Raw genomic sequence first — 16430 nt, 5'->3', positions numbered from 1 at the left:
TTACAAAGGAGCAACACGAGGAACACTTTTTGGGCAACAGAGCCGTTCTTGTGTCTTGATGGCATCAGTGATTATACAACTGTTTGCATAGAACACCATACACAAAAAGGGTGAATTTTATTGTACGTAAATTTTTGAGAAGTAAGCCAAGTGAGAGGGAAACAAAAAATGCTACTCTGGGTTCCCTTGAACATTTCTGAGATTCAGACCTGCTGCTGGTGGTACAAGTCTCCTTAGCAGGAGACAAATTATTCATAGGAAGGAAAATGCACTTGCTTTTCAAAACGGGCAGAGGAAGAGTAAAAAGAGAGAAGCCTGTGAGTACCAAGTAAACATGGTAAATACTTTATTAGTTTGGGCTCTTAAACTGTCAATCTTCATATACATTGGTTTCCATAAATAGTCACGCAATCTTTTATCCTTTAGCTTGTAGCTTTTTAATGAGCCATATCCTTTTAAATTTGTTTTCCAAGGATCAAGCCTCACAAATATTGTCTCAGATAGACAATGTCTCACCTGGAGTGTACAGTCTCATACTTTTTCAGGCATCATGCATATTTCAATATGTTACCATCTAGTGAAGTTGCCCATCTGCCGTCTCCTGATTTTTTAATGACAACATTGGCATCACTGGGCTCCAGGAAGCCTCACACTGGGCAGGCACACCCTTGAAACTTTCTGAAATGTCATTTCATATTATCCTACATCATTACTCAACTGTCTACATGAGGGACAATGGGAAAGAAGAATTTAATTTTCAGGTCAGATTTCATAAGATTCTGGATCCAAAATCTTTTTAAGAAAGTCCACTTCTGCTGTAATTGGATCATCCATACATCATCCTCTTGACCTTCATAAGCCAATCAATCAATGGTCAGGTTTGTTAATCTGGGTCCATTAGCTCCTGTAAAGCATGCTAAATGATTTCATTGTATTATGAGGAAAAATATGTAAGTATGTGAGGAAAAATATGTAAGTATCTGGAGGCTAACAATATTAGGAATATAATTTAAAACTGTAATTGAGTGGTCACAAAATAAATTCAGATTAGAACTTAAAAGGAAATTCTTGGAAAATATATTTTCATTGGGATACAGTTATGTTATCAAGACTAATCAGTGGATACTGGATGTTTCATATTAACATACTGGGTGGATGTTTGTCCAAGACTCGAGCGATATTAAAAATTGTTTGTATCCATTTTCATGAGATTAAAATATTCCTGGGCCAACTCTTCTAGAATAGACTGAGTTAGATTTATCATTGCTTTTCTTTTGTTTCTTAAGAGAAAATAGGCTGAAAAAATAGATCACCAATCAATGGTGTTTGTTGCTCAGACTCTCCATAGGGAAGTAGATATGGCAATTTTGGAAATCCCAGGTAGGAGGGCTGTGTGGGCCTGGGCAAGATCAGAGGCCAGTTGGGCTCAACCTGTATCTTGAGCTACAGATAAGGTCGTAAGATCTAAAATGGATGAATTTCCCTGTTTTAAATAAAGCACTGGATTAGTAAATTCACATAAACTTGAAGATTCCAAAGTCTAATACACTGAATTTTCAGACTAAAATTTCGGTATGCTAATTTAATGCAGGAGTGGACAGACCACAAGTTACGTTGGAACCCTGATGAATATGGTGGAATTCGTTCAATTAAAGTTCCATCAGAATCTCTCTGGCTTCCTGACATAGTTCTCTTTGAAAAGTAAGTATCCCAGAAGAAACATACACTGGTCAGATTGGGACTAGAGATGGCAAAGCCTGATTCTGGCAAAATGATTAAGAGAAATGTACAGATTTAAGTAAGAAGAGAACTGATTCTTTTTGAAATATTGTTTGACACCGTAGTAGTAAAGTAATAAATACAAATAGTAGAGGGGTGGGCAAAACCCCAACTCATTAGTGTCCAACTGCTTTTACCACAGTGCAGATGGACGTTTCGAAGGCTCCCTCATGACCAAAGTCATAGTGAGATCTAATGGCACCGTCATTTGGACCCCTCCAGCCAGTTACAAAAGTTCATGCACCATGGACGTCACGTTTTTTCCATTCGACCGGCAGAACTGCTCCATGAAGTTTGGATCCTGGACTTACGATGGTACCATGGTTGATCTCGTTTTGATAAATGAAAATGTTGACAGAAAAGACTTCTTCGATAATGGAGAATGGGAAATCCTCAATGCCAAAGGGATGAAGGGCAACAGGAGAGATGGTACCTACTCCTATCCGTTCATCACTTACTCCTTTGTTCTGCGCCGCCTACCCCTGTTCTACACTCTCTTCTTGATAATCCCCTGCCTGGGGCTGTCTTTTCTGACAGTGCTCGTGTTCTATTTGCCTTCTGATGAAGGAGAAAAGCTTTCGCTATCAACCTCTGTTCTGGTTTCCCTGACAGTTTTTCTTCTAGTAATTGAGGAAATAATCCCATCTTCCTCAAAAGTCATTCCTCTCATTGGGGAATACCTGCTGTTCATAATGATTTTCGTTACCCTGTCGATTATTGTTACTGTTTTCGTGATTAATGTTCACCACAGATCTTCTTCGACTTACCATCCCATGGCCCCCTGGGTTAAGAGACTCTTTCTACAAAAACTTCCTAAATTGCTTTGTATGAAGGACCACATGGATCGCTACTCTTTCCCAGACAAAGATGAGAGCCAACCAGTGGTGAAAGGTAAAGTTCTAGAAAAAAGGAAACAAAGACAGATTAGTGATGGAGAAAAAGTTCTTGTTGCTTTCTTGGAAAAGGCTGCTAATTCCATTAGATACATTTCAAGGCATGTGAAGAAAGAGCATTTTATCAACCAGGTGAGTACGCTGGTATTCATTTCACTGCTGCCATTGAAATGTGCAAGAACCAATATTCTCACATCTATTTACAATAAAATACTGTCATTTTTTAAATGTGACATTATTAGCTATCTGCATTTCACGTGTAAAATGTAAAACAAGCCCTGACATGAATAAAAATTTTAGTATGGATCTTTAGGAAGCAGTTCACAGAAACAGAATGGGCAAAAAAGAAGCAAGTATAGATTAAGCACCATTCCTTATAATTAGACTTGACTCTATTTAAAATAATGTTTTATGTTTATTTTTGAGAGAGAGAGAGTGAGCAGGGGAGGGGTAGAGAGAGGGGGACAAAGGATCTGAAGCGGGCTCTGTGCTGATATCAAGGAGCCCAACTTGGGGCCTGAACTCATGAACTGTGAGATCATGACCTGAGCCAAAGTCAGGCGTTCAACCGACAGAGCCACCCAGGCGCCCCTATTTAAAATAATTTAATTTTACATTTTAAATTGGTTATCCTGGTCTCTGGTAATTTACCTCTCATTTTTAGTTCAATGGTGGTTATTTCTAGCCATAGTATTTGGAAATAAAAGAACAGAATTAGACTTTGGGATTAATGTAAATATACAGTGTTCCAACAGATATTTTGGTGAGGGAAAAGGGTGTGGTTATTTGGCTAACATTAAAAAAAAAAGTGTGGCACGAGTGTGGATTTCATACTCAAAACAGTTCTGGATTCAGATCTTACCTGATGCTTAAAACAAATTTTAAGACAATTTGTAGGGTTCAATTATTTTACTCTAAAATAAGTGCAAATTAGTGCTAAGAGCCTGATCCCATAAACAAAATTATGGAAGACATTTTTTAAGGAAACATGTGTCTATACTTTATCTAGATACTACCTAGCATATTCTCTTACTATTTGTTGTGTTTTTCACCCATTGCTATAGAACTAACATTTCAGCTATTCTTTTTTTTTTTTTTTTAGAGAGAGAGAGCACATGCTTGCAAGTGAGCACAAGCAGGGGAGGGGTAGAGGGAGAGAGAGAAGCTTAAGTAGGCTCCATGGTCAGAGTAGAGCCGGATGTAGGGCTCAGTCTCACAACCATGAGATCATGACCTGAGCCAAAATCAAGAGTTGGAGGCTTAACCGACTAGCCACCCAGGTGCCTCTTTAGCTATTCTTAAGGGTTGTTCGTTGTTGTTTCTCTACATCTTTTAAAAATTTGAATTCAAAGACTCAACTAGCTTTTTTATTTATTTATTTTTTTTTCAACGTTTATTTATTTTTGGGACAGAGAGAGACAGAGCATGAACGGGGGAGGGGTAGAGAGAGAGGGAGACACAGAATCGGAAACAGGCTCCAGGCTCTGAGCCATCAGCCCAGAGCCCGACGCGGGGCTCAAACTCAAACTCACGGACCGCAAGATCGTGACCCGGCTGAAGTCGGACGCTTAACCGACTGCGCCACCCAGGCGCCCCTCAACTAGCTTTTTTAAAAATGATAAAAGTAACACATGATCAGGGTACGGAATTTGGAAAATACAAAAAATATAAACAGATTTAAAATAATTAATAATCCCACCACTTAAGATCGACACTTTAAACACATCTTTTTTGTGTTTTCCCCCACGGTTTTATTCCTAAACCTCTATGTGTGCAGAATGCATTCTAGTTCTACATTAGTACCTATGTCCCCTCTCTATAAGTCCTGTTCTAGTCCATCTTCAAAAAACCCCATACAGTAGAAATGTGACATTTCTTTTCCTTCAAAAGAGGAAAACTGTCACCTGTCCTTCAGACCTCCTTGGCCTCTCAACTTGTTGCTGCTTTGACCTTGCTCTTGTAGGCTTATTCCCCACTCTCCCCCAACTTCCCTTCCTCCAAAGGGACTAGATCTTCCCTCTCCCTTGCAGATTCCTGTCATCTCATGGTCACTTCTCCTCCACGCAGTTTTCTGGTATTCCAGAGATAATAGCAGCCATACCCACATGTGGAGTGGAAGAAAAGAAGCCTTATAATATTTGGCCATGAAAATTCTTAATTTATAAGCTTATGATTCATTTCATATATGAGGTCAGGAAGATCCTAGTAAGAGATACTGGCTTTTTATTTGTGGAAAAATCAGTCCTTTCCCATTTGGATCAATATTGTTCTACAAATGCATAAATGATTCAGTTGTTTCTATTTTACGTCTTCTATGTTGATGTAAATGTTCACAGGCTGTTTCCTTTGGGCACTGTTATTACGGAAGTCACGGGGGAGAATCTGAGCCTACGTTGCAGGGGATGTGTTAGGTGAATTTGAAAAATGAAGTGCTGTAAATCCAAATATTACTGTTTTTCAATCCCTTGAAATGAATTCAGAACAGTTGCCCTGCATATTGAATGGAAGGCATCTTTTTCTCTTTTGCAGGTAGTACAAGACTGGAAATTCGTAGCCCAAGTTCTGGACCGAATCTTTCTGTGGCTCTTTCTGATAGTGTCAGTTTCAGGCTCTGTTCTGATTTTCACTCCTGCTTTGAAGATGTGGCTACATAGCTCCCACTAGGAACACATCTCCAGAGCAATCTAAAATACCATAAAGACAAAATCACACCTTAGAACGGACATCCAGCTAGCATGTACATACAGTACCCAAATGCATGAGCTTTTTGGAAGGGTCAGCGCCGTCCTCAGGGAAACTGAACACTGGTAAATGTGGGTTTGCCCACAGTAAATTCATGATTGCCACTGGAGGGAGTTGGGTTTAAGTAAAGCAGAACCCCCTCAGGTCCCTGCCTTGGCTTCTCCAGACGTTCATGGAGTCATATGGTCCAGGTCTGACATCACAGCCAGGACATGCTAGGGCTGCAGGACTATTGCCCCCAGGAAGCAGGACCAAGGATGCACACCAGGAATTCAAGGCAGTCTCTGAGTCAAGCTGTTTGTGTGCACAGACCTGGGTCTCCTGAATCTACTGGTGTCCTTGGTGGTTTTGCCTGAGTTTGCAAACTGGTGCCGTGTGCTATGCCTTTGTAGCAATGCGTATGAGCAAATCTCAACAACCCTCTGGGGAATCACACTGGTTCAACAGGTCTGGCACAGATCGCTTGTTATCGCGAAGATTCCAAGATGCCTGTTAACTAAAGCCCCTCCCCTTCCCCCCAACAAATGTGGTATTTGTTAAAAACAGTCTCTTGAATGTGGTAACCTTTAAGGCAGGTGGTATTCGTGGCTTATTCATAACACTGTATAGTTTTTCTGATGGTGAAACTAGAACCTACTGTGAGTTGTGACTTGTTCTAAGGGCCATATCAAAATAACTTACAATAGAAACACTGTCATCTGTTGCCAAGAGTGCAGTCATTAAAATGCATTATCTTTTCCTAGAAAATAGGAGTACTGAACATTCTCTGATAATGGGTTTTTATGTCCTCACAGCCAGTCTAATCCATTTCAACAGTACTCTCAAGGCTTTCCATTCTGCTTCTTTTCTTCCTTTCTTTCTCTTCCTCCTCCTCCTCCGTCTGCCCCCTCCTCCCTCCTCTCCCTCCTCCTCCTCTTCTTCCTCCTCCTCCTCCTTCTTCTTCAGAACATTTAAGTTCTACTCTCAGCAAATTTTAATTATACAATGTAGTGTTATCAACTAGTCACCATGTTTTACATAAGATCTCCAGACCTTATTTATTTTATAACTGAAAGCTTATACCCTGTTCCCAATCTCTCCTTATTTTCCCTCCCCATCAGTCCCTAACAACCACTTTTCTAAGTGTCCACATGTAAGTGAAACCATGCAGTATTTGTCTTTCTCTGTCTGATGTTTCTCTTCTTAGCACAATGCCCTCTGCGTTCATCTATGCTGTTGTAAATGACAGAATTTAAGGCTGAATTATATTCCTCTGTGTGTGTGCGTGTGTGTGTGTGTGTGTGTGTGTGTGTAATCACATTTTCTTGATCCACTCATCCATCAACAGACACAGGTTGTTTTCATACATTGGCTATTGTGGATAATGCTGCAATGAACATGGGAGTGCAGATATTTCTTTGAGAAAATGATTTCCTTTCCTTTGCACACACCCAGAAGTGGATGGATCACATGGAGTTCTATTTTTCATTTCTTGAAAAACCTCCGTAACTTTTTTTATAGTGGCTGTACCAACTTAAATTCCCACCAACGGTGAAAAGGGGTTTCCTTTTCTCTACATCCTTGCCAACATTTGTTATTTCACATCTTTCTTATGGCAGGCATTCACACAGCTGTGAGGTGATATCTCACTGTGCTTTTGATTTGCATTTCCCTGATGTTGAGCACCTTTTAATGTACCTGCTGGCCATCTGTATGTCTTTTTTGGAAGCATGTCTATTCAGATCCTTTACCCATTTTTTGAGTCATTTGGTTTTTTACTGTTGAGTTATATGAAATTTTTGTATAGTTTGTTAGTTTGCATACTAACCTTTTATCAGATACATGGTTTCCAAATATTTTCTCCTATTTCGTAGGCTGTCTTTCCATTTTGCTCATGGTTTTCTTTGCTGTGGAGAAGTTTAGTTTGATGCAATCCCACTTGCTTATTTTTGCTTTTGTTGCCTTTGCTTTTGGTGTTGAATTAAAAAAAAAATCATTGCCAAGATGCCTTCCTTTGTTTCCATGTGTCTCCCTGCCCCTCTGGGAGCACTCGTCACCCAACTTGCCAACTCCCTCTTGAAGATTCATCAGGAAGAGTCTGTTCAGATGCTTTCTGCCCTCCAAAATTGTTGCTGCCAAATTCTGATTTTAACTTGAAGTAATTGTTCTTTTTTCCAAGATTTAAATCTTAATCCATTCTGGACTATTTGGTTTGGGGCATGTTTCTCATAAACAGTTTACAGCTGAGACTTGGGGTTTAACCTTTTCACATGTATTGTTACCACCCAGATGGTTAGTCTTATTCATGCCATTTTGTTTTGTGTTTTCTGTGTAATGTTTTCTTGTCCTTTTTTTTTTGTTGTTATTCCTTTTCAGCTCTGACTGTATTTGTCTGTTCCTTCCTCTTTACTGGATTGAAAGTTATGCATCCATTTCTATTAATTTATTAATAAACATATTCAAATTTCTTTAATTGGTGTTGGGATTTAATGCCCATAGCCACCACTCTTGAAATGAAACAGTTCCTTTAGCACTTTCCCTTCCCCTCTTCTTTTATCACCTTTTATGTTTTGCTAAATCATCCAAAATTCTAATTCCAGGTTATTAATTTTTTATGTTATGTGTCTCTTTCCTCTGAATAATTTATTGACAATACATTTTGTCCACAACCACATTATATAAACAAGTAATTGGTTTGCTCATTTCTTGGTTTGCCACTTTTTTTCTCCTGTTTTCCTCTTTACCTGATTTATTTCATTACCTCGGAGGAATACATCTCCAAGCAATTCTTTCAGAAACTTTTGAGAGTGGTTACCTTTCTGAATCCTTGCACTTCTGAAATTGTAATGTATTCTGCTCTCATGGGTTGAGCATGGAATTTTGAGTTCAAGATCTTTCATCCTCAGAATTGTGAAGATATTATTCTACAATATCCCATGTTCTAGATTCTTTTTGTGAAAGTTGATTCTTTTTTTTAATATATGAAATTTATTGTCAAATTGGTTTCCATACAACACCCAGTGCTCATGCCAAAAGATGCCCTCTTCAATTCCCATCACCTACCCTTCCCTCCCTCCCACCACCCCCCCCCCCCCAATCAACCCTCAGTTTGTTCTCAGTTTTTAAGAGTCTCTTATGCTTTGGCTGTCTCCCACTCTAACCTCTTTTTTTTTTTTTTACTTCCCCTCTCCCCCATGGGTTTCTGTTAAGTTTCTCAGGATCCACATAAGAGTGAAAACATATGGTATCTGTCTTTCTCTGTATGGCTTATGAAAGTTGATTCTTATTCCTTGTTCCTATAGATTCCTATTTTTACCTTGATGAAACTCTTGGACTTTTCTTACTATCTTTGGACTTTAGAAATGTCACCTGAAATAAAAAAGAAAAAATGTCACCTGAATGCTGTATGTGTCTGAATACAGGGCTCTCTCTCTCTCTCTCTCTCATTCTCTCTCTTTTTCCCTCTCTGTTTTTATCTTGGCACTTGATGACTTATGTCTTTATTCAACTCATGAAAATTTTCTTCTCTAACCTCTTTTATTATTTCCTATCCTCTATTCTCGCTCTCCTCTCTTTTTGAAATTTCTAATAGAAGGATTTTGGTATTCCAGGATCTGTCTTCCATGTTTATTAATTTATTACCTCTTCTCTCATTACTTTTTACTTGTTTAATTGTTTACATTGTCAGCTTGATGATACCCCTAACTAATTTGATAGTCAGTCATTGTCTTCTCTGCTATGCAGCCCACCTACCAAGGTGAGGTTTTGTTTGTTAATGGATGAATCATGAATGGATATTTGCTAATGGATGAATATTTGATTTCCAAGAACTCTAATTCTTATTTTTGGATGTCATATCTTCTTTTTTTTTTTTTTTAATTTTTTTTTTCAACGTTTATTTATTTTTGGGACAGAGAGAGAGCATGAACGGGGGAGGGGCAGAGAGAGAGGGAGACACAGAATCGGAAACAGGCTCCAGGCTCTGAGCCATCAGCCCAGAGCCCGACGCGGGGCTCGAACTCACGGACCGCGAGATCGTGACCTGGCTGAAGTCGGACGCTTAACCGACTGCGCCACCCAGGCGCCCCTGGATGTCATATCTTCTATAATAACTTGGAGGGATACTAATTATAGTTACTTTAAAGTCTTCTGTTGTCTGTATTAACAATTTTTCTTCAGGGGTTATTTCTTCTACTGATACTTTTTATGCTTTTTGTGGTAGTTTTATTCCCATGTTTGTTGATTTTTGACATTGTTTGTTTACCTAACAGTGGAAATCATTTCTAATGACAGAATACCAGGCTCCAGTTGCTTTCCTTTACTGTCTATGTCCAAGAAAGCATTTTTCTAGGGTATGTGAGTAGCTCATCTAATACATTCAAGGAACCCCTTTCTTCATGGCAGCCATAAATAATCTTGGGCTAAACTATTTCTAAACTAAACTATTTCACTGACTCCAGTGCTCACTCTGGTTTCTCATGTGTCAGAATGCCCACCAGATGGGACAGACTGTGAAAGCCACTATGAAAAGTAGAGTACTGCTGCAGCTGTGCTTGGTCCTTTACTTGATTACTCAACAATTATACCTGAAGTCTCCCCTGTGTATAATCTTAGAATTGTTAGAAAGAAAATAATTTCTTTGGTGGTCCCATCTTTCTTTCATGGGACCAAAATTCCACTGCTCTGTTAGGTTTTATCATAAACCTGATCTGTGCTGCATATTTCAGCTATTCTCCACCAATCTGGTCTGTGAAGATGCCTCAGCCAACTTTCCAGGGCAGTCATGGATGTATTCATTTTACATTTATTTTGATATATCAGTAGGATTTGGAGGACACACACACACACAAACACACACACACAAAATGAAACATATCAACCAGCCTTTTTTTTTTTAATGTTTATTTTTGAGAGAGAGAGACAGAGAGACAGAGAGAGAGACAGAGCATGAGTAGGGCAGGGGCAGAGAGAGAGGGAGACACAGGCTCTGGGCTTGGAGCTGTCAGCACAGAGCCCAATGTGGGGCTCAAACTCATGAACTGTGAGATCATGACCTGAGCCGAAGTCAGATGCTTAACTGACTGAGCCATCCAGACGCCCCCAGCCAGCCATTTTATACTGATCTTTTCTAAATCTCAATCCTTAATATATATGTCCAATTGTATATGGAGACTAGGACACTGAAAAATCACCACAGGTGACACTATGCCATGAGAAGAGTGTGGATCTCTTTTAAGGACTCTGATTAATCTTGATTTTACAGGCTGGTGGATGCTGGACACAATAGGGACTGGAGAGATGATTCTCTTAGGAATAAAATTGCTAATTATTGACCAAAAAAAAAGTGAAGCACATCTTGAAGTCAGTGATCCACATATGTTGTTAGATTTGGCAGGATATCCACTCCAGTGGGGTTTTTCACGCCTCGCTGTCTATAATCTCCTGGACATTTGCACTGGTTTCCAAACTGTTTTTCCTGCTTCCAGTCAGATCTCCATCCTCTTCGTACCAAATAGCCCTTGTCCTTTTCAGACCTAATCTCTCCCTCCCTTGTGCCCTTGATCTCTCCTCCTGGATATGGTTTCTTTAATTACTCTGGCTGTCTTGTAAGGCTCCCTTTCCTAAGCCTAAAAAGTACCCAGATCTACTTTCATTTTAGAACAAACACAGGCCATAGTGAACCGAAATAATAGAATATTTTCAAATAGCCCGGACTGCTTTCTTACAGAGATTCGTGCCATTCTAATAACCCTCAAAAGTAGTTATAAATTCCAAAACAGAAATCACATTTATATATATTTTAAGTGTGTAAGTAATATTTAACACGGGCAGTTTATTTTTCAACATATACCAAATTTTATACCATAGAATTATATTTTTATGTGCTATGCACACACATTGTGGAACATTGGGTTCCTTGCTTGGTCTACATATCTATTATTTCTCTGCACATTTTACTGGGTTTTTTAAAAGGGAGGGGTGCCTGGGTGGCTCAGTCGGTTAAGTGGCCGACCTTGGCTCAGGTCATGATCTCACAGTCTGTGAGTTCAAGCCCCGCGTCGGGCTCTGTGCTGACAGCTCAGAGCCTGGAGCCTGTTTCAGATTCTGTGTCTCCCTCTCTCTGACCCTCCCCTGTTCATGCTCTGTCTCTCTCTGTCTCAAAAATAAACGTTAAAAAAAATTAAAAAAAAAACAACAACTCCTTCTTTGAAAAAAAAAAAGGGGGGGGGGAAACAACATGGTGAGGTGGAAAACAAGACACTAGGACCCAAAGGGCTCTAGACCACCTATTACCTCGCTCTGTGGGCTGTGGGGCCTTAGGTGGGTCACTTGCCCCCTCGGGGGTTTTAGTTTCCTGGTCAATTAATTAAAGGTTAAGACTCATAGTTCTCACCTGCTCTAAAATTCTATACTTTGGAGATTTTCACAATTTTTAAAGCACACAACTTCTAATTAGAACTTTGTTTCTTTGGAAAAATGTAATCTTTTTACACTGCTTTAAAACAGGATTTGCAGGGATACATTGTGATGAAAATCAAGGCTTCCCTGCTTTAAATCCCTGACTGGATTGTGGATTCAAAGGGCAAATCACTGTTCTTTCCTTTATTGAGAACACTGTTGACTTTAACTCATTACTTAACTGTATCTAACTCATTAGTTTGCTAGATAAATGACAATACTAATCTTAGAAAAATGCATTTAAATTCAAATTCAGTTTTAAAGTTTGATAAATACTGCATGAAACACTTTCCACAGCAAGCCTCTTTCTGACCAGACACAAATACAGCAAAGGTCAAACATTTATATGTGTACACACAGCTTTTCAAATATGGAAAAGCATAAATATTTAGACACCTCAATAACCCAAAGATAGTAATGACAAAGGATAACTTTAAAGCAAAGAAATTTTAATTTCAAATGTATAACAAGAAAAATCTATGGGAGTAAAACCTTCCAGCTCTTGCAACCGGGGAGCAGGGGTGCAAGAGCATATGGCTCTGGGGGGGCCCAAACAGACCAGTGTCAGTCACTCACTGCTGACAAAATCCAAAGGCAGAGAGACTAGTGGCGAAACCAGAAAGGAATGTATTTCCTTGAAGCCAACACCAGAAAGACAGCAGACTGATGTCTCAAAGACTGCAAAGTGCTGAAAATACTTTCACATCCGTATAAGGAAAATGTGGGGCGAACGTCATGGGTACACGCAGGTAGCCAGTAAAGGTCAAGTGGACCAGTGTCTTGGAGTCGGTCACATGGGGTCTTGCTGGCCACAGAGCAGTCACCATTATTGTTTGAGGGACAAGAGTTTCAGTCCCCATCACGGATGCTGTGCCTGCAGCTAGGTCTTTTGCCTGAGTTAAGAGACGTGCTAGAAAGAATTTAATCAGTTAGAAAGTACAGACTGAGGTGAAAATGGAGGTAGATAGTTGAAGTCCCCCTTGACTACTTCCAACAAGTGGATGTTGTGAGACCCGTACAACTCTCCATCACAAGTGTAAGCGTGTGGGACACACACCTGCACAGACCCACAGAGAGCTGTCCTAAATTGTCCTTATCCTTCACATCTCTGCTCACACCCCACTTCATGAAGCCTTCAAAGAACACTTGGCCCAACTAAGCTGCCTGTCTCTGAGAGCCTGCGGTGTTCTCAGGCTCTGCTAGAGAGTATAGAATGTAATTGTCCCTTTGTATCTTATCAAGTGAATTTTATTTCCTTAGTTATATCATAGCATATCGTTTGTTACAACCCCAACAGTCTCTCTAACAGAGCTGAGTACATGGTCAAGGCCTAAATAATATCTGTTGATTAATTTTTTTTAATGTTTATTTATTTTTGAGAGAGAGCGAGAGAGAGCACAAGTGGGGAAGGGGCAGAGAGAGAGGAAGACACAGAATCTGAAGCAGGCTCCAAACTCTGAGCTATCAGCACAGAGCCCGACACAGGGCTTGAACTCACAGACCATGAGATCATGACATGAGCTGAAGTCAGAAGCTTAACGGACTGAGCCACCCAGGTGTCTCATTCATTGATTAAACCAGCACCTAATATGAGAGCAAACTTGTACTATTCCTCAGCCTCTTCCAGTATTTCCAGCTGTGTGTGTATGCTCTTGTGTGTGTAATTTTCAGTGTGCGCCTTAAAGAAACATTTTCTTACATTAAAACATTTCTAAAATATTATTATACTTTGAAAAATTAATAATTCCACACTCAAATTTCTAACTAGCTGAAAAACAGCCTAAATTTGTAGCTAGCTTGTCTAAAGTAGCATTCAACCCATAGTGTTATGCCTCTTAAATCTATTTTTTTTTATTTTTTTTTAACGTTTATTTATTTTTGGGACAGAGAGAGACAGAACATGAACGGGGGAAGGGCAGAGAGAGAGGGAGACACAGAAACGGAAACAGGCTCTAGGCTCTGAGCCATCAGCCCAGAGCCCGACGCGGGGCTCGAACTCACGGACCGTGAGATCGTGATCTGAGCTGAAGTCGGACGCTTAACCGACTGAGCCACCCAGGCGCCCCCTCTTAAATCTATTTTAATTTCTTTCTTGTCACTGACTTGTTGAAAGGACCAGATCAGTTTCCTCCAAGAAAGTCTCATTTTGGGGGTTCGTCTGGTTGCTTGCCTCTAGTGTCATTTAATGTATTCCTCTGTTTCCTATATTTCCTATAAATTGGAAGTTATGTTATAATTCTGGCTAAATAGTTTTGGCAGAAGACATCAGAGATTATACTGTGTAATTCATATTGTACCATGGGAGGAGAATACTATTTGGCTATCTCATCATTAGTGTTAAGACTAATCTCTGGATCAAGATGATGACAGTCCCATTGCTCCACCTACCCAGTGGTAAATTTAGTAGTACAGCCTATGACAATAACACACAGCAAGGTTATGAAGTCTCTTACCTATGACCTTGGGCCCCTTAAAGATGGTCTCTAACCAGCTACATTAGAACACTACAATTTCCACAAAGTAACATTTTTCCGCTGGCTTGAACCTTTTGGCTGTGTCATAATTCTTTCTCAGAGCACCTACTATTATATATTAAAGTGAAATCATTTCATGAACACCATGGTGACTACCATTTATGTTTAACCTAATATGAATTCTTCCTTTGCATTAAGACTTTCTGTCAATAAAATAATGGTGAAAATAAACGTATCATTACTTCTTTAGTTCATGGACAATCTTAGGTTTGGGAAAACTAGCCAAAAGCAGCAATACATCCAGTGGTGTATATTATCACACTCCAAGCAGAGTGACCACTATTGGGGTATGGCAGCCTGGCCTGTTGTACAATTAGATATGCCTCTGAGCTCAAAGGTAGTCTCAGCTTTGGGCAACAAAAGGAGATCCAGCCAGGCCAGAAGAATGCAGTATAAAAAGGGAAATCATATAAAAAAAAGAATACACATTATGAAGATTAACTCAGGCAACCTTCTAAACAGCCCTCTGAGGAAAGCACTACCATCATCTCCGCTCACAGGTAAGGTCCTCTTCATGGGCAAAAAGTCAACCCTCAGGAGAAAAGAGTGCCAACAATCAACTTTACTCTTTCTTCTGCTGGGTGTGACAAGTATGGTGTGTGACTGCCCCTCAAGAAGCCTGCTTAGCATATGCTCCAAACTAATGCCCTCAAGAGGGCTCTGATTTTTCATAGGCGGCCTAATGGGTATTTTGATAATTCTACATTGGCCTGTCCCACACATTGCAGGATACTTAACATCCCTAGTCCCCAGGCCTAAATGGCAATGGTCATTGCAACAAGCAAAAATGACCTTTTAGACATTTCCAAATACCAACTGGAAATAGAATGTGTGTGTGTGTGTGCGCGTGTGTGTAAATGGGGTGCAATAGCATTTCTGGTTCACAATGGCTGGATACTGCTGAAGGGTCCAAATGACAGTTTAAGTCAAAAGGGGGGATGGGCAAAGAGAGGTGCTCAGACGTTGTTCCCCTGTTCTTGTTGGCCTATCCCCTCGCTACACACAAGAGGCATACCCTGGGCCCTGTGGAAGGATGGGGCTAGGTGAAGACATCCCAAGTAGATGCTCCCTAGGCCCTCAGGTGGTACCTCCATGCTTCTGAGTCCACTCCTTCCCTTCCCACTTCTCACGCTTCCCTCCACCAGGACTTAGCCTCCTCTGGTATGACCTCAACCAACAGAAGGAATCAAGCACCAGTTTGTTCAGCCAAAGCTGCAAACTCATGTCCCTGCTACAAACTCCAGGCCCAGCACATGGGTCTTGTTTGGCTAACATGAGGACATTATTCTTGTTTCTTCATTTAGTTGCCACACTTTAAAACTAGGAGATTTTATATAAAAAACTGGATTTTCAGCTTTTCTCAAAAAATCCAAAGTTCAAGCCCATACCTATATGCCCTGTCGCCATTAAGATAAAGCTTGACCCTAATAGTCCTGACCTTCCCCAAATAAGAGAGTATGTGCAGCTTCATCTCTCTAGCCTCATTTCCATTTCACTTGCATTACATATCTCCCTCCTTCTGATTACTGTCCATGAGAGAGGCTTTCTGCTTTGTAAGGCTAGTCTGGGGGTGTTGAGGGGAAAAGATGGGCCACCTCAGGTGAGTTACTATCTTTTTCTATTCCCTTCTCACAAGAGCGACTGAATTGCACTGGGGTCAGGGAAATCGTTTAAGAGTCAGGAGATGTAGAACCTATTAGCTGTGTGATTGTGGGCAAGCCACTCTACCTCTTGAGATTAAAAAAAAAAAAAAAAGAGTTGAGTTAAATAACCTATGAGCTCCATTCCATCCCTAAAAGTCACTGATCTAATAGTTCAGATACACACTGAACTAATAGTTCAGACACTCCCATGCATGTGCACTTGTGTGAACACATACACACACACACACACACACACACACACACACACACACACAAAGATATTGATCATGAAATCATAACCAAGAAAATTCCAGGTCAATCCTAAAAGTCAAAAATCTCAGTCAACAAAGAGTTCTTTAATGTTTTACTGTCCTCATGACCCTTTATGAATTTTCAATACT

General features: G+C 40.1%; 1 protein-coding gene across 5 annotated transcripts in view; it reads left to right on the top strand.

The window, feature by feature from the left end:
- Positions 1 to 6340, top strand: part of CHRNB3 (cholinergic receptor nicotinic beta 3 subunit) — a 33582-nt gene extending 27242 nt beyond the window's left edge. For 2 of the 5 annotated variants that reach the window (XM_045458905.1, XM_045458884.1), the window contains exons 4-6: positions 1592 to 1701; positions 1922 to 2804; positions 5202 to 6340. In XM_045458905.1, the coding sequence (XP_045314861.1) occupies positions 1592 to 1701; positions 1922 to 2804; positions 5202 to 5336 (1128 nt within the window). In that variant the 3' untranslated portion in view covers positions 5337 to 6340. Of the gene's footprint in view, positions 1 to 1591; positions 1702 to 1921; positions 3049 to 5201 lie in introns of those variants that run through there. The other 3 variants (XM_045458874.1, XM_045458913.1, XM_045458895.1) reach the window with 2 other exon arrangements.
- The last annotated feature ends 10090 nt before the right edge of the window (positions 6341 to 16430 follow it).

Source organism: Leopardus geoffroyi, chromosome B1, assembly GCF_018350155.1.
Source record: "Leopardus geoffroyi isolate Oge1 chromosome B1, O.geoffroyi_Oge1_pat1.0, whole genome shotgun sequence".
Classification (NCBI taxonomy): Eukaryota; Metazoa; Chordata; class Mammalia; order Carnivora; family Felidae; genus Leopardus; species Leopardus geoffroyi.
This window is presented reverse-complemented; position numbering and strand designations above follow the sequence as displayed.